Below are 17,275 nucleotides of genomic sequence, written 5' to 3'. Positions count from 1 at the left end.
ACTGTGTAAAGGCACAAGTATTTACATTCTCGCTCATTCTTATAGCTCTCAACTGAATCTGGGGCTCGAATTTCTGAGCCCCTCGCGCTCGCATTCAAAACACTTTGAAGTCTCGGTCTCGCAATCTAAAAAGTCAATATGTCTCGGACTCAGTCTCGCATTTACCATTCACCACCCCTTCAAGAGTGTTCGCTGGAATATCTAAGCCAGTTACATGATAAAGTCAGCAACTGAGAATTCAACAGTCGTTCCCAAATAGACACCTTGTCAATGGTGTCGATTCCACTGAAGTTTTGAAGACATTTTGTCATGAGTGTAAAGAAATGTTGTCATGTGGAATAAGAATAAGCAATTTGCATACAGGATGTAGGTTCTTTTGTTGATTGCCAGCTTTAAGATGATGCAAAATGTGGTAAAATGTTACTGTAAAGGCAGTAAGAATAAAATATAAGAAAACTTATGGTTTAAATAGTTTGCATACTTCTTATGATACATGTAGATCCTTGTGATGTTAAAAGTTTATGTTGATGATTGACCAGTAGTTTGCACAATAGTCTCTGGATAGAAGAATGCATCCGTGTTGTTTCTGAATTCAATATTAATCTTCAAGTGGCTGTTAGCATACAGTTGTATAAAGAGTTGTGTGATAGGGCTTCAACAACTCACATGAAAAGTATACAGTACAGGTTTATCAGCTTGAACTTGATAAAAAGTCAAATGCTACATGACAAACATCAAAATTATGTCTAAAGGAGTGTTCCACATTACTCAATGTGCTCCACTCTGGTTTACTAGGTTCTTATGCTCACATGACCTGTTACAGATGTCTCTCACTGTAGGTGCTATAATTTTTTGTCAAACCCAATACTACTTTGATCAGCTGGATCTGTTTTAAAAGACAAAAAGATAATAACATTTTTTATCATGCTATTCACAGAGGGAAGTTAATTAATTAAAAGCTTTTTGAAGAACACAATGCAACTGTTGTCAGCTTTTTTAGGACAATTTCTTGTACACACATTCATTCACTGTAATCACATTCCTGGTCGTGTTGAGCTTGTTGCATATCAGCTTGACAACCACAAATAAAGACATGTGCAGTACACCTTTCATTTTGAAGGACCAGTCCATGTTTGCGAGCAACACAATTGCAAATATTATAGCTTTTTAAGCTCTTCAACAGGGTATCCCATGCAAATCCCCCAAGTTAAATTAAAAATATGTCAAAGCTTTGCTCTGACTTCTTCAAAACTGTAACAAACAATAATTGTAGTATCAATGATGTAATAAATCAAGCATGAAAGACCTTGTTTAACCAATTTCCAAATATGGAGAAGAGTGTTTAAAATCTAACACACAGCAGAGAATTTTTGACAAAATTTGAGGTGTTGCAAATGTGATGGAATGTGGTCTTCTGTGTTTGATACACTATATACATAAGTACATGTATACCTATCTTCTCAATTGAAACTAAAACTAAGAAGAAAAAGGCGAATTAAAATTACAACATCGATGCCAATTAAGGTCAGATATCCAAACACCATCACAGTTATGATTTACATTGTTTAAACTTTATAAGTTATTTTTATGAGTTTGAGAAAATTATTTGAAAATGCTTCTGCAAGTGAATTTTTAAGAGACATATATTTGACATTGTTTGTTGTCGAGAGTAAAAATAATGAACAATGTATTATATTGCATTACGTTGCATTGAATGTACATTCTGGCAAAAACCGAAATTATTCCTGGAAAATTAGTTAACCGCATTGTAACAGTTAACGCCAAATACACATTTTTTTTGGACAGAATTAATATCTTGTAGAACTGTATAGGCTAGATCCAATAAGCATACTCTGAGTACAGTGTCTTCTAATTAATTTGATAGTAAATTTTAACAATAATCAAGTGAACATAATTTGCAACACACTGCTTGCCATCGTTTTCACCAAGTGTGCTTCTGTTAGTTCCTCGACTTGTGGCCAGCAGACACAGTGGTTGTTGGATCGGCGTTATCAAATACTGCAGGGCCTGAAGTGTTCTCCACATCATTTACTTCCCCTTACAAACAATGGGATGTAGACAAAATGTAGCCCATCATTTCTGTACATGTCCAGAATTGTTTCAATGTTGTTAACTAAAACACATTTAGCTAAGACATGCATGGTGAGAATTCGTCCCTGTTGAACATGTGACAAGGCATCCTTCGCTTCCTTGACCGGTATTGGTCAATTGATGTCCCCATACTGGCAGTTCATATTGTCATGTAGTTAACAAACAGCTCTAGTACATGAAAGTTCAGCAGTTTGACTGCATTCAATGCTGCTCAATATGACTGCACAGCACAAGTACGTGTATACGATTTACGTGATAACAATAGAGTCCAATAACTGACACTCGTTTGGGTAAAGAAGTGAGTGCTTGCGAAAGCGAATACTTCTCCCGTTCAATCCACACTGAACACGAACCGAGCTTGGATAAGTTATTAATTGCTTGCGTGAGCAAAACAAATCTTGTATCGCTGAAGAAATTTTCTCACGAAGATCTAAGCGAAATGACACACAGTACACAGTTCTCGAGGGCAGTGCGGGAAGAAAGATAATATATAACAGAAATGTGGCAAAACAATTTAGAAATGGAAAATAAATCACCTTGAAAGACTGCAACCAACTCGCGACGGTAAGCTGTGCAAAAATATTACTTGTACTCAAAACAGCAATGGCCGCCATATCGAACGCTCAAGTCATATAAGCCTACTCATTTCCTCCCAGAAGACCTCACGATACGCGACACGTAGACAAATAAATTCCGCGGACGGTAGGGCGGTAGCAAGGTGTAGGCTAAAGTGCTCACAAAAACCTTAACTCGCTTATGACGCCGGGTCCAGGGCTCAAACCCAGGCCACATTGGTGGGAAGCGAGCGCTACAATCACTCACCTTCCCTACCACCTTGGCTGAAACTCCTTAGGGAGTTAACGAAACTACAACGGCGACGCCGAGGACAACGTCAATTTAAAAAAAATGGATTTATATTTTACGTACGAATCTCGCGATACTCTAAAGTCATTTACTTTGTTTATCACTGTCAAAACTATCGCAAAACTAAATCCGAACACAGCGATAAATTTGAAATAAAAATTTGAAAAATTAGCAGTCGTGGTTCACGTTCGCCAGGCAACGCAAAATTGGTCATTTCATGTTGTTGTCTTGCAAAGGACGGCAAAGAAATGTACCAAGAATTATAACGCACGTGCAGAGCCATTGTACTGCTCATTAATTCTTTTGTTCAGTGACGTTCCCGTTGCCGTTGCCGTCGTGGTTTCGTAAACTCCCTACTAACTGATCGTGCGGTTTCTGTCAAAGACATTGCTAAGCAACATTACGGCATAGCGACAGACATTTTTTCTTCATGAAATAAGCCGAAATATATTTGATGGCAACTGAAACACGCTACAAGAGAGAGAGAGAGGTTCGTAAACGGCTTTTAAATTCCTAAGTTCCACCCAAAAGCAATGTTGCGCGAGACGTCACAGAGGACATTTTGCCCGCATTACTTGGCGTTGAAGGAGTGTGCGCGGAAACGCTCTAGGATCATCAAAATCCAGATACAGGGTAATCCACTTAAAACACGAGCAAATAAGGTTCGATCCTGAAATCTAGAAGGGAAGTTATAGTAGTGAAATCATACACTATAGATTAGGGAAGACAAGACAAAAGGACCTAGATTACAGGAGAGAACACAAGTTGAAATAATGACGGAACTGACGTGACGATACGCTTGGGCGAGCGCGAAATGCGGCTACGGTTATAAGCAATAAGAGGATCAAGTTCTCTACAGCTGGTGGTGCCACAATGGTTTCTACGTGTACTACTCACGTGTCGCACGTAGCGGAAACATTTTCATTGGGGTTTGCCAACTTGTAATACGGGTTGTAATAGGCAAAAACACCACTTTCTAATGCAACAATGCGCGACAAGACATGATAGATCATCGCAGTTATACACACAACTTAACAAGTTGTGACATTAAAGCCTGAGGCCTCAGCACTGCACCGTATCGCAGAGGTCAAGGATTCGAATCTCGTTCAAGCCTGATGTTTTTTTCAGGCTTTAATTTCACAGCTACTTAAGTTTTGTGTATAACTGTGATGATCAATCGTGTCTTCACGTCTTTCTCCGTAGTTCAAATACATGTTCTTTCATATATTCACTTGTATAATGCACAACAAGTTGCAAGAAATATTTGCCCCCATTACTGCGCCTTAGTTAAAACATCATAAAAAATGGGCCAAAAGAGGGCATGTAAAGCAGGGAGAACATAGTGGCAAATGCGAGTCAACGGAACAGAGAAGGCATGTCCAAGGCCTCCGGAAACCCGCGTAGATTGCTTTTGCTCACCCAAATACATGACAGAACCTCCGAAAAAGGATACGGTAACGCAAGATTCAGATTCAGCACGTATTACACACTAGAAGAAAGATCAGATCGAAGCGAGAAAGTATAAAACACGCAAAACAATTCTGGTAGAGTGTAGTCAACTGGTAGAGAACACTATGATTTAAGGTAATCCTCTGCAAACGGACGACAACATGTAGAGAATACGCAAAGGCGAATTCATTATGGTGGATTCTGGGTGTGAGGCGTGGGGAGTGAAAAATATCTCAAGGACCCACTCAACTGCAGACGGCAACGCAACTCGGGTACGTTAAATACAGATACTGTGTAACCCTATAGGGCAGAGAGGGTCGTGGGCGGTGTTAAATTAAGTGTGTTTTTTTTTTTCATAACCTTTCATTTTCATGACCTGCTAGGGTTTGGACTGCCGAGGATTTTAGAAATGGGTTTTAGTGAAACCTTGGTAAGATATCCAGCTTTAATAACACGCATCGTTACCTTCAATATATATTAACTACACAATTCTAGACGCTTTTTTGACACCGCGGTGAGATATCCAAGGTTAATAACACGCATCGTCGCCTTTGATATATTAAGTATGCAATTATAGATCGTTTTTTTGACCTTGTGTTGACAGGAACATAGATCCCATTGTTTCAAGAGCATAGATCTAGCAGGTTTCTAATGTCTGAACGGTAGATGTCAACGCTTTTGAGCGATATTTGAAGTGATTTGGCAGGTAGTTTCATGAGGTAATGACCTATTGCCAGCGTTTTCAATTTGTTTTTAAGTGATTTGGTACATCCCACTTCTCTAAAAATATTTGTTTGGAATCCTCAGAAATGGCACTTCTGTCTTTATGGGTGTCGGTTTTTCTGAGTGCCTTTTTGACAACAGACAACGCGGTAGCTCCTAATCCGATCTATGGGAATAATCAACAATCCCGTGGTCCGTTTGGTGTTAGCCCAAGTTTGAGAAATCCTAAACTACGACTTGGACTTCCATTGGTAAAGACCGCGCCTTCTCAAAATTCTAACTTAGCCCCGCCTTTGTCAAACCATCAGGGCGTTCATGTTATTGGCAAAGCGGCTCAACAAGCTCCGCCTCTGTCAAACCACCAGGGCGTTTACGTTGTTGGCAAAGCGACTCAACAAGACTCACTTGAAAAGAGACCCGGGGAATTAAATCAAAGCCATCAACTCAGTATGAGTGTGACACCTAGTAAACAGCCTGCTCGGCAAATAGCACAGGGTGATCAGACCAAACCAGCAGCTACTAAGAACGAGGACAATGACGTCAATAACAATAATTGTGGATGTTGCTGTGGCACAAATAATAACAATAACGGTGGCAAAAATAACGGAAACAATTGTTGTGGCTGCTGCTGTTGCTGTTGCCAGCCGTGTTGCTGCTGTCAGCCATGTTGTTGTTGTTGTCATCATCACCACGATCACGACTACGACTGTTGCGTGCATCACGATTGCTGCGTGCATCACCTTCATCACGTTACCCATGAATGTCCTTGCACATGTGCACAATCTTGCTGCTGTGGATGCCCACAAAGTTGTGGCTGTGGATGTGCACAGCCTTGTGGCTGCGGTTGTGGATGTGGTTGCGGAAGTCTGGACCCACTCTGTCAGGGTTGCGCTGCACCCTGTGGTTGTGGGTTAGCGGCATGTGGATGTCCTTTCCAGATTTCCCCTTGCTGTTGCTGTGGGTACACAACCGAGTGTGGCGATTATCACTATGATATCTTCGCAGAAGACAGTGAAGGTAATTTATTATTTTACTTTTATGCTATATTCTTTGTTTTGTCTGACGACCATATATCTGATTAAGCTTAAAAAAGAAGTATACATAAATAAACCATCGATTAATGTGGAAACAAGAGCTCATATTAGCTATCTGTGTATCTTACAAGACCCACCTGCAGTGCTAAGAACATTTAGATCCGCACCCTTGATCGAGCTTCTTTAACGTTTGAAATTCTCTTTCTTATCTAGGGCCTGAGAAAGAAGCAAGTAAAAACAAAAAGCAAGAGAAAGGAGATCGCCGCCAGCTCATCCTTCCACCAGGATATCTTTTCCCCGCGTTTCGCCGTTTCGAAAAGTTTCTCAAGAGGTCAGTTCCTGTTTAAGTAACTTTTATTTGTGAACCATCACAAAAAACATCAGCATATCAAAGCTTTTTGCAGATTCAACCCTATTTATCAGAAACTATTTAGTGCCCAAGAGAAATAACCTCATTATGCCTTTTAAATGCAGCTGCGTTCTCTAATGTAACGCGCCCGTGACCGTCTGAATCGCGTTATGCAAGTGGGAAGCATTGCTGAAAGGGTAACAGGAAAAACCTAAAGCTTAAGACAAGAGTTATTAAGAAGCTGTCTCTGTAAAAACCGACCACTGATTTCACTTCGAAAATTCGATTTTTTCTCATAAGCTGGGATTTCGAAGCCCTTACCTAGTCAATCACTAAAATGAGTTTTGATCAGATGAGTCCTTTAAACGCCCAGTGGCGCATAGGGCATCAACGAGTCGCCTCCATTCCTGTCGGTCCTTTGCAAGCCGTTAAGCTTGCCCCCAGGTAAGATTTAATGCCTGAAGTTCTGTTTCTGCAGTTCTTCTCCAGGTGGATTTTGGACGGCCTCTTTTTTTTCTTTTACCCTCTGGTGTCCATCTGAGAGCAACTTTAGAAATGCTGGTAGATTCTCTGCGGAGCACATGACCAACCCAACTCCATCGTTTCCGTGTATGAACAATACTCATGTCCTCCTGTTCTGTCAATTTAAAGAGCTCATTGTTGGAGATCTTTTTTGGGCAAAAGAAGTGCAAGATTTTTCGGAGACAAGATGTGTGAAAGCTTTGCAGCTTTCTCAAGTCATGCACAGTCATTCTCCAACATTGAGATCCGTAGAGTAGTTCAGAGAGTACACAAGCTTGGTAGATCTTAATCTTCGTTCTTCTGCTGTAGTTTCTGCTTCTCCACACGGGTCGCAATTTTGCAAAGGCCCCTCTAGCTTTACCAATCCTCTGTCGGATGTCGATGTCAGCCCCCCCTCCCCCACTACTGCAGACTGTACTGCCCAGATAGGTAAATTGTTGGGTCGTTTCAAGGTCTAGCTGTCCCACCTTGATGGGCAATGGTGCTGAGATGTTGACAGCAATACTTTTGTCTTCTGAGGGCTGATCTTAAGCCCTACCTGCCGAGAGAATCTGTTAAGCTAGTCAGTTTTCACCTGCATGTCACTAAAAGAATGGGATAGCAAAGCAATGTCATCAGCATAATCCAAATCCTCCAGAACAGTTGACAGCGTCCAGCGTATTCCTCTCCTTCTGTCTTCAGTAGCTCGCGACAGCACCCAATCGATGACAATGTTAAACAGTAGCGCTGACATAACACATCCTTGTCGGACACCCGATTTGACGTGGAAGCTCAGGTCAGAGCCTCCAACTGAGCAACAAAAGTCAGTGTAGCATTGCTTTATCACTCGGACAATGTGTGCAGGTATTCCATATGCCCTGAGGATACTCCATAGACTCTCTCTGTGCACGCTATCAAAAGCCTTCTGGAAATTGATAAAATTGATGTACAATCCTCTCTGCCATTCATGACACTGCTCAATGATGTTTCTCAAGGAGAAAATGTGTTCTGCACAGCCTCGGCCTTTTCTAAAACCGGCTTGTTCCTGTCGCAGCACTTCATTGATCGCCAAAGAAAGACGTTTCACAATAACCTTACAGAAGATTTTACTAGGTAGGGATAAAAGAGTGATACCCCGCCAATTATTACAGTCAGAAAGTGTGCCTTTCTTACGAATTAGTATGATGACCCCTTTGCTCCAGTCACTTGGTATACGCTCACTATTCCACACCTTAGCAAAGAGTGGGAGTAATATCTCTGCTGCAAGCTCTGGATGACATTTAAAGTGCTCAGCATTAAGCTGGTCCTACCCAGGTGCTTTACCATTCTTAAGATCTCTATGGCTTCCACGATCTCTTCTTTAGTGGGTGGTTCAATGCTAATGTCAAGGTCTTCCTCAGCATCATGAGCAACAGCTGGCTCCTCCGGGGCCTCTTTGTTAAGTACTTCCTCAAAGTGTTCCGCCCATCTCTCTTCCTGTTCCTTCTCAACGGGAATCAATGATGTGATACTCACGGGAAGATTGGGAACTAAAACACCTGTCGTAAACACAAAATGGCCGTGGCATTTATCAATTCTTCCTTGGCTTCCCGGATCACCGTTTACTGTTCATACATGTATTTGTGCCGAGAGTTGACCAAAAGAGTGCTTCTAAAAACCTTTCAAGAGGACTCTACATGATTAAACCGGCTTCGAGGAAAACAATGGCTAGTAATACAAAGAACATCGAAGTATGTGACGGTCACCCTCGACACAGATGAGGAACGTATAAATATACTTTATATACAAACCTACAGCTGGAAGGAAAAGCTGGCAGTTTTAATGCTACCTAGGTTTCAAGGATCGCTACAAAGGACCAAAACTTTAATCTTGAAACCAGGTAAGAAATTTACGTGAATTTATCGGAGCACTTTACGAAGGCGAGTGTGTTAGTTACTCACTGGAATATTTTCAAAATTTCCTGAACTTTAAGCGGTCGTTAGTTTTGAAAACCTAGTGGGCAGACAAATTTTATTATTGTTTTAAATTAAGGGACATTCATACTTTCTATTCATGTAGTTCGGCAGTTTCAAACAGGTGCCACATTTTTAAAACGTGCCATCAAAGTAGAGCTATTTTCGCGTTTGGTTCAAAATTCGATTTAACGGGTAGAAAATCTTCATTTAACCGTTGAAGGAACAACATTGAATTATAATTGCAACATGGCTAAGCAAACTACTATGATATATCTATAGTTGAAAAAAAGAATTGAGACTTTTGAGCGAATATTATTTTTTTTAGAGCGCCGGAAAAATTTCCAGTTTCGGCAGGCATGAAACTTGTGTCGAGCGGACCGAACTTCAATCAATCCTAGAAAACTTCAATTAGAATTTTCAATCAAATAAAACTCATTTTAGTGATTGACTAGGTAAGGGCTGGGAGGCGCGGTGGCCTCATGGTTAGTGCGCTCGTCTCCGGATCGAGCGGTCCGGGTTCGAGCCCTGGCCAGGGACATTGTGTTGTGTTCTTGGGCAAGACACTTTACTCTCACAGTGCCTCTCTCCACCCAGGTGTATAAATGGGTACCGGCGAACTTAATGCTGGGGGTAACCCTGCGATGGACTAGCATCCCATCCAGGGGGGAGTAGAAATACTCCTAATCGCTTCATGCTACGGAAACCGGGATAAGCTCCGGCCTGATGGGCCACTTGGCTCGCATGCAGACTTTAACTTTACCTAGGTAAGGGCTTCGAAATCCCAGCTTATGAGAAAAATCGAATTTTCAAAGTAAAATCAGTGGTCGGTTTTTACAGAGACAGCCTCTTAATTCAGTTTCACCATATATCCAATGCAAACCATTTCCAAAACTTAAAATTGAGCAAACATGAAGATAAAAGAAAAATAAACAAAAAGCGCTGGAAAGGTCAAAAAGCATTTATTAGTATTGTATGAATTCTAAAAGTGATGTACTAAAAATGTTGCAACCTATTGGCTGAGCTATACTATACTATCAAACACAAGTGTGCTGAATGTCGTCTATTAAATGGCGACCTTTTTCTCTTTTCCACACAGTTCCGGAGAAGGATTTAGACATACTACTGGGCAATATCCTAGTTAGTAGAGATTGACTGACTATCAGTGTTTAACTTTTCCTGCATTTATTTCAAACCAACAGGACGAAGGTTCCATATTCTAAACGAGTGCACCAGTATATGGCAAAGCTGCGCCGTCAAGTGACACCGTTTCAGTTTTGGTATCCCTAAAAAATGTGCTTCCATAGATGTGCTTAAGTTGTTACAATTTAGTGTCCACATTGTATTGATACTAATGGTTTGACTTGGTATTCATTGAGGAAATACATTGAAAGCAACTGTTACTGTTTGTGTTTGTTGTGCTTCACGTTGCCTTGGTGATCGATTAAAAAAGGGCAAACAGGGAACTAATTGAACCCGTAGCAAGTTTTTAGGTTGAATTGTCCAGAAGTCAAGTACTAGCGAGCAACCCTCTAAGTTTAAATCGAAGTATGTTAGAAACAAAAAATTAAAAACAGGATGAAGCTTAAACAAAAAAAAAAGGTCATTTATAATTTCTAACTTCGTATCGAGTGTTAATTTGTGACATCAATAACAAGGATGACCTACAAGGGGGTCAACTAAAACTGTAAATTTTCTTCAAATTAAAACGATTTTCTTAAGGGTTAACCTGCATGTATGCTTTGCTTTAATTTCACTTGGTGCACTGTAATTAAGACGCATACAAAATCACGGAGTCGCGTTGTCTCGTTGTCTTAATAAGATAGTCTGTTTTCCAAATATATCCTCCTTTCGACAACCGTTTTAATTTACCTTATGTCATACCAGTTTTTCTTCCAAGGAAAAAACATCTCCTTCTTCCTTTTCGTCTGTTTTCTTTTCTATTACACTGTACGATTTTTCTCAATAATTAGTATTTTCTGGCAAGCAATAGTCTTGGTCAGAATTGCAGTGATGGAAAGAGGAAAAGTACGACTGTACCTGACACTTACCTGCTGAGATGATAATGAAATAGTTGGACGGGTTTGTCAACCGGTTTACTTCGTTTTAGGAATAATCAATAATTTTGTTCAAGACTACAGAGCGTTTAGTATCATAGAAAAAGAATTCGTTAGAGAATATTGCATTCCAAAATGCAAAACAGCGTGAAATTATATATCAGTTCACTTGCTACCAGCTTCATGGAAAACGGCTTGACCTGTTCATTTAATTGTTTTTCGCATAATCAACGAAATTTAATTCATAAACCAGACGAAATTTTGGAATCTGTTTTACATATTTTAAATTAGTTTGAAACACGTTTAGTGTATCGAAGAATGCTGCCGTTTGTGCTCTTTCCTGAAAGGAAATGACAAGCAAACTTTACATCGCTGGTACCAGAAATGAATGTGCCATGTTAACCCAATGAAATTCCTTCTCGTGTGATTTCCATGACCTGGTTACTCGAAGCGTTGAAAATAAAAGAGGTGGGGACAGACATTGAATGGAGCTGTGATGTAAGATTTATAATTTCCTCGCATGGAAACGAACCTCCAACAAGCGATCCAGAGGTAAAAATAATTTCAACCATGCAATTTTTCCATTAGCACCCAGTTTTAAGAAAACATGGGACTTATCTAGAAGGCAATGAAACCGAAAATCCTCGTGAATTTTTTATTTTCTTCTGTCATATTCTATGCCGCGGTAATTTCTGAGGGAATTGTTCAAGGGAATAACACGAAAACCTCGAGGAGTTTCTCAAAATTAAACACGAGTGGACGGAAAGATGTTAACTTGAAAACTAACGAAGTAATTTCTACAAGAAGGACATCGGGAAAGCTACGTGCAGAAGGAAGAGTCTCAAGGTAGGAAAATGTTATATTCTCGCAGTTGTCATATTTTCCCTATCCATTGTGAAAATGTAAAGACATTGGAGATTATGGTTGTGTATCAAACATGACAGACATAACAAATAATCTGAAACAGTGAGCGATGAATCAAAATTAACAAGCGGGAAAAGGCTGGTTTGAAAATGTTGTCAAATATAAAAAACTGAATGTCAAGAGATCATCGACCAATTTCATCCAAAGACACAGGAATCACTGACCTGTAGAAAAAGGAGAGTCTGGTTTTGTTATACTACATACTTTTAAGTCTTAATTCTGATTCAAGGTAGTAGCCAAAAATGAATTATGACTGAGGCAATGTCTAAGGAAGAAAAAAATATGACGGAGGCAACTCCATGGTGACATTGTCTTCTGATGGCTAAAAAGAACAAAAACCGGGAAAAAAATGACTGAGACAAGTGCCTCGATTTGCCTGTTACAGGCTACGACCCCGGCTGTTGAGATAGGAGAGCCAAGTCTATTCTTTTCTACATTGTTGGTTGATCTTCATCAAGCACATCTTTCAGTTCCGTTTACTATTGGGGAGCTTGTTGTCAATAAGGAGATCTTTTCGTACGTCTGTACAGTTTGATCTCCGCATTGGCAAAATCCACTCGAGAAAGAAATTTAGTCTTGCAAACCTGTAACGACGGTCTCATGTAATGATTGTAGCAGATGTTGATTAGGAAGCAAATTGGATTATCAAAGAGAACTGTTCAAAACGTGAAATCTAGAGATGTTTGTATGACATGGTGGCTGGTGACTGGGTGGCAAGTATCAACGTGCTTGGGATGGTATACATACCAGTTATGCAACGCTTTCGAGTGGTATACCATGGAATATCTTACGAGTCACTTGTATTTTTTAGGTATACACACGACCCTTTAAACGAGTGTGTATACCAAGAAAATACAAGTGACGTGTGGGATATTCCATGGTATACCACGAGAGAGCGTTGCATAACAGTTTTATGCCAAGCCATAGAAAGTCCAGTGGGCAACACAATCAATGCTTGGATGTATGTAAACCGGATGAATGTTTTAACTTGGAGATGTAAATGATGATATCAACAAAGATTGATCTAGTGTCTCACTTTCAAGAAACGAACGGCCAAGCGCATAAGAAAAACTGTGTGATTTACGTACGATCGGCATGGTGACGAATTGCAGCAGCCTGGTTCTGGATGAACATACACTGATTAAGGCGGCTAACAACAAAAACAACAGCAACAACAAAAACAGCAAAAACAGAACTCGGTAACCCAGAGTTCAAATTTAAAATAAAATTATCCCGAAGCGTTTCCCAACCACCTCAATTTTCTCAGAAATTGTCATCGTAACATCATCGTAAATAAATTATCATCATTAATTATTGATCTTTCAAAGAATAAGTTCTGGAGACTGTTGCCAACCACCTTATATAGTTTTATTTTAATAAAAGTGCTGGTATAGGAGTCAAACATTATCAAAATACTAAAGATGGTCATTCTTCATATTTGCAGACCTGAGTCCATCCCTAACGCAGCACAAAGCAATGATATAGGGAAAACTAAGGGGAAAAGATATGGTATGGCGTACTGAAATAACATAATTTTTGGCATTTGTTCGTTGCCAGGTTCCTTAATCCTTGTTTAAGTATAAATTTGTTTTTTTCAGGATGCCACATTTGCCATGGTTGTCAGCCATGTGTTGGTGGCTGTATGCCACAATGTGGATGTGACTGTTGTCACCATGAATGCGATGGAGGTTTGTCAATTTCTACCCGCATGACCACTGATTGTGTACACTGTGCATGACGACTTAGAAACTCAGTTCAACTGTTAAGCTTAGTTTGTACGTATTACCAAAAGCATAAGCATAAGCTCAAGCATAAGCAAAAAAAATGTCACTTGTAAAGTGGGCGACAAAAGCACAAGTGCAAGCATCAACTTAATCATAAGAGAAGAAAGTCTCTTTTTCTTCTTGTGCTTACGGTTGCCGTGGCGCCTGTGTGAACCGGGATAACGCAACCACTTTATCGTGCCTTTATCATGCCTCTCGCTAGTCGTTATTAGCTGGTTTGCGCGTACGACGCAAGCATAAGCACAATGCTATTCAAAATTTAGACACCGTCACCTTGTGCTTATGCTTATTGCAAGTGTGAACACACTTGCGCTTGTGCTTGCACGTTTGCTTATGCTTATTCCGGAGTACGTCATACGTGTAAACCAAGCTTTAACCACGAACTGAATGCATGCGGCATGAAATTGATAAAATCTTAGATAGGATAGCTAGCCGAATAGAGTCGATGGTCCTTGACGTGACAAGGGAAGAGGTTATACCAGCGTGATATTGAACCTTTAGATAACGTTAGGTTGCGTAAAGCTGTAAAAATGAAACAGCCTTTTCGAATCGTGTGATATTTTAGTAAACAAAGCGTTTTCTAAAGCTGTTCATGCTGTTCATGCGTTGTTTTCTGTTCAATTGTTAAAATTCCTGACTAAAAAAAGTTAAAAATATATTTTTCCACAATTGCTACGAATCTCGCGATCTGATTGGCTAATTTGCCGTTGTTGATAAGAGTCCAGATAACGCTGCTCACGTCGATGTGTCACGCAATGCCTTTTTCAGCTCTCGCTCTGAAAAAAAAAACCATTTTCTTTGACGTTTATATGGTGGTAAAAAACAAATCAAAATGTGGTTTAGGGTGGTCTGTACTCTTATCGACAGCCGGATACGCGTCATCACAGTGGTCAAAATTTTGTTGTGGACTGTGATGACACGTATCGTTGTCGATAAGAGTACAGACCACGCTAAAGTACATTACAACAGAAAGGCATTTTTAGACACTAGAGCGCAGCAAAAAAGTCCAGGCTGCTCATAAGCTAAGAAGTAATCTTGGAAATAGACAAAAATTGCGTTGCACCGAATGTGAAGAAAAAAAAAAAACAGTCTTCTTCATAAAGGTGGAAAAAGGGCTCATAAATAATAATTACTGATTAAAAAATTGTGGTGGAATAACATTGTCCATCTTTCAAATTACTGCAAGATGAACGTGTACTGCATAAATGCATCGGCTGAGGAACTTTTCCAGAAATGTTTGTTTTCAGCTTTTGAAAGGACCATGAATTCTAAAGGAGAATTGTTCCCCTAAGGCTTAAACCGAATGTCAATCCACATTGACATCATAGGTCTTTGCGATGGAAAGTTAGATTGTATAAGAAGGCCCTGCACAGAAATCGCAATAAGTTGCACATTTATGCAGCGTATTTGTTTATCCATTAAATCCTGTTTTCTTAGGTTGCTGGTGTCCTATTCCTGGTGCAGCGGAAGAAGAACCAAAGAAGAAACCGGAGGAGCCATGCTGCTCTCCGTGCTGTTGCCCTTGCTGTCCTACCCCATGTTGTCATCAGTGTTGTCATCATATACATCATCATCATCATCACTGCTGTCCTTGCTGCCACTGTTGCCACTGCTGCCACTGCTGCCACTGTTGCCCATGCTGTTGCCATTGCTGTCACTGTAAGCGATCTCAAGGCCCCTTGTCACCGTCCTTCTTCAGCAGACCAGTCTATCTCTACATGTTTACTCCGTGCCCTTATTTTAGTGGGCCTTACAATGGCCGCGCATTCTCACTGGTACGAGGTGGACCTTTAAGGGTGCACTGAGAAATCAAAGTTTTAGATCTGAAAATTTGATAAATAACTTGAATGGACAAATAATGCGTTCACAAGTTTCAATGATAGGCATTCGCCATGTAGGACCATGTAAGCATCATCATTCGCCCTATAGGTCACTCGCACTTTAAAGACAATGTCTCTCAAATGATCTATCCTCGAGGAGTAATAAAACTTTGTATGGTTCTTAGTCACAGATGCGACAGCATGACCCATTTCTTGAATATGTTAACTCCTACAGGATGTTAAGAGTACTCGTGGGAAAGCAAAAAAAATAATAAAGGCCCTTTTAGTTGAGGCCCTTATAAACTGGTATGTTTTAAGGCCAAAGCCGAATGTCATAAATTGAAAATATAATTCATTCTCAAATTTGTGGTTCGAGAGGTTTTAAAGAGTACTCCTTAGTAAGAGTGTAACCGGAGGCCAGTTTAGTTGCGTTCTGGCGAATATTCTGGCTTGTTTGAAGGCTAGTTGCTTAAGCTTTAAATTAATGAACAGAAATTAAAATCCCTTTTTAATTTGCGGCTTGGGATATTCAGTATTCATTTTCTTGTAAGACAACTCGTGTCGATGGGGGACAATGGTCTCAATGGTGTTTCATAGGTTAATATTTAGGTTCTAGAACATTATAAGCACCGCAGTGTTAGGGATGCATTTTTTAGGTGAACCATTAAAAAGTACAAATACTTACGGACAGCTTTTTTTCAGACGCTATTATTTTAGCTTTAACACGTACATTAGAAGTAGCATTTCATATGCTCAGTGCACTACAAAAAATCATCACTAACACCATGTTGTGGTAATTTAGGGAACTGATTAAAATGCGCTTTCCGCGAGACAACGAAATCATTTTAAACGTGGAATGAACGAGACATCAATGCCTTCTCGGTTTCGATCCTGGCTTCCTTGATGTCTTGGACTGCGTTGCATGACGTGGCCATGGCCATGGATATACATACGTCCATTGCGCACTGGCGTAACTTTTTACCTCCTTGTAAGCGTGATGTCTCAGTTTGCGAGGAATTATTTCCCTGTAATAAAGATCTAACAATGAGTTAACTGGTCAAAATTTACTATTAATTTAATGCTAACGAGATGCAAAACATACTGAGTTAACGATGCATGCAATTCAGACTCAGGTTTCCATCAGTAAAAATAAAACCTAATCAAACGTTTTCAAGTTGTTTGCAAGAATTTGAAAATGTGAGCAGCATGGAGTACCTTAATTGCAAATTTGCTAGACCTAATGCTACCTAGTGCATGTTTTACCTCTGGAAACGTTTACGAAAGTTATATGTATATCTTATCAAGATGTCCAGGTTCGAAACCTAACAGGAGTCACGCGTCGTATTCTTGGGAAAGATATTTTATTCTTACAGTGTCTCTCTTCACCCAGACGTATAAATGGGTATTGGTGCGTAACCCTGTAATGGACTAGCATCCCGTCCATGGGCGAGTAGAAATACTCCTAGTTGCGTAATACTACTAAAGAAGCCGGCATAAGCTTTGGCTGTTAGTCCACTTAGCCTGGCGCAGACTTTACCTTTATCCTTTATATGTATAACGTGCCTGCAATTTTTGCTACAGGGTCTGGTAACGGATAACAAAATCCTATTCTTGACCAGCTTGCGGACACAAATTGACCACTTTCTCACATTATTCAACAGAGCACAATACTGGGAGTGAATTCTGCTGACCATGAAGTCTTCAAC

At 40.1% G+C, this 17,275-nt stretch overlaps 2 protein-coding genes across 3 annotated transcripts; both read left to right on the top strand.

Moving 5' to 3' along the window:
- The first annotated feature begins 5,012 nt into the window (after window positions 1-5,012).
- On the top strand, window positions 5,013-10,585 carry LOC110054620 (uncharacterized). Its single transcript, XM_020760972.2, has 3 exons — window positions 5,013-6,165; window positions 6,396-6,513; window positions 10,187-10,585. The coding sequence occupies exons 1-3, from the start codon at window positions 5,235-5,237 to the stop codon at window positions 10,272-10,274; spliced, it is 1,137 nt and encodes a 378-aa protein (XP_020616631.2). The 5' UTR covers window positions 5,013-5,234; the 3' UTR covers window positions 10,275-10,585.
- Window positions 10,586-11,358: 773 nt separating this feature from the next.
- LOC110054533 (uncharacterized) lies at window positions 11,359-16,259 on the top strand. 2 transcript variants are annotated; one of them, XM_020760866.2, is made up of 4 exons: window positions 11,359-11,887; window positions 13,410-13,474; window positions 13,564-13,653; window positions 15,187-16,259. In XM_020760866.2, exons 1-4 carry the CDS (start codon window positions 11,670-11,672, stop codon window positions 15,552-15,554), a joined length of 741 nt encoding a protein of 246 aa, XP_020616525.2. In that variant the 5' UTR covers window positions 11,359-11,669; the 3' UTR covers window positions 15,555-16,259. The 2 variants fall into 2 exon arrangements, with proteins under 2 accessions (XP_020616525.2, XP_020616524.1); XM_020760865.2 differs by lacking the exon at window positions 13,564-13,653.
- Window positions 16,260-17,275: the final 1,016 nt, after the last annotated feature.

This window comes from Orbicella faveolata, unplaced genomic scaffold (genome assembly GCF_042242905.1).
Source record: "Orbicella faveolata isolate gen_17 unplaced genomic scaffold, um_ofav_v1 contig_1, whole genome shotgun sequence".
In the NCBI taxonomy this organism is placed as follows: Eukaryota; Metazoa; Cnidaria; class Anthozoa; order Scleractinia; family Merulinidae; genus Orbicella; species Orbicella faveolata.
This window is presented reverse-complemented; position numbering and strand designations above follow the sequence as displayed.

Bases quoted from the DNA above. Each gene is read 5' to 3' on its own strand.
- LOC110054620 (XM_020760972.2), top strand. From the start codon at position 5,235: ATGGCACTTCTGTCTTTATGGGTGTCGGTTTTTCTGAGTGCCTTTTTG. The intron at 6,166-6,395 runs GTAATTTATTAT...TTTCTTATCTAG, and splicing joins CTTCGCAGAAGACAGTGAAG to GGCCTGAGAAAGAAGCAAGT. The intron at 6,514-10,186 runs GTCAGTTCCTGT...TCAAACCAACAG, and splicing joins TTCGAAAAGTTTCTCAAGAG to GACGAAGGTTCCATATTCTA.
- LOC110054533 (XM_020760866.2), top strand. From the start codon at position 11,670: ATGAAACCGAAAATCCTCGTGAATTTTTTATTTTCTTCTGTCATATTC. The intron at 11,888-13,409 runs GTAGGAAAATGT...TCATATTTGCAG, and splicing joins GCAGAAGGAAGAGTCTCAAG to ACCTGAGTCCATCCCTAACG. The intron at 13,654-15,186 runs GTTTGTCAATTT...CTGTTTTCTTAG, and splicing joins TCACCATGAATGCGATGGAG to GTTGCTGGTGTCCTATTCCT.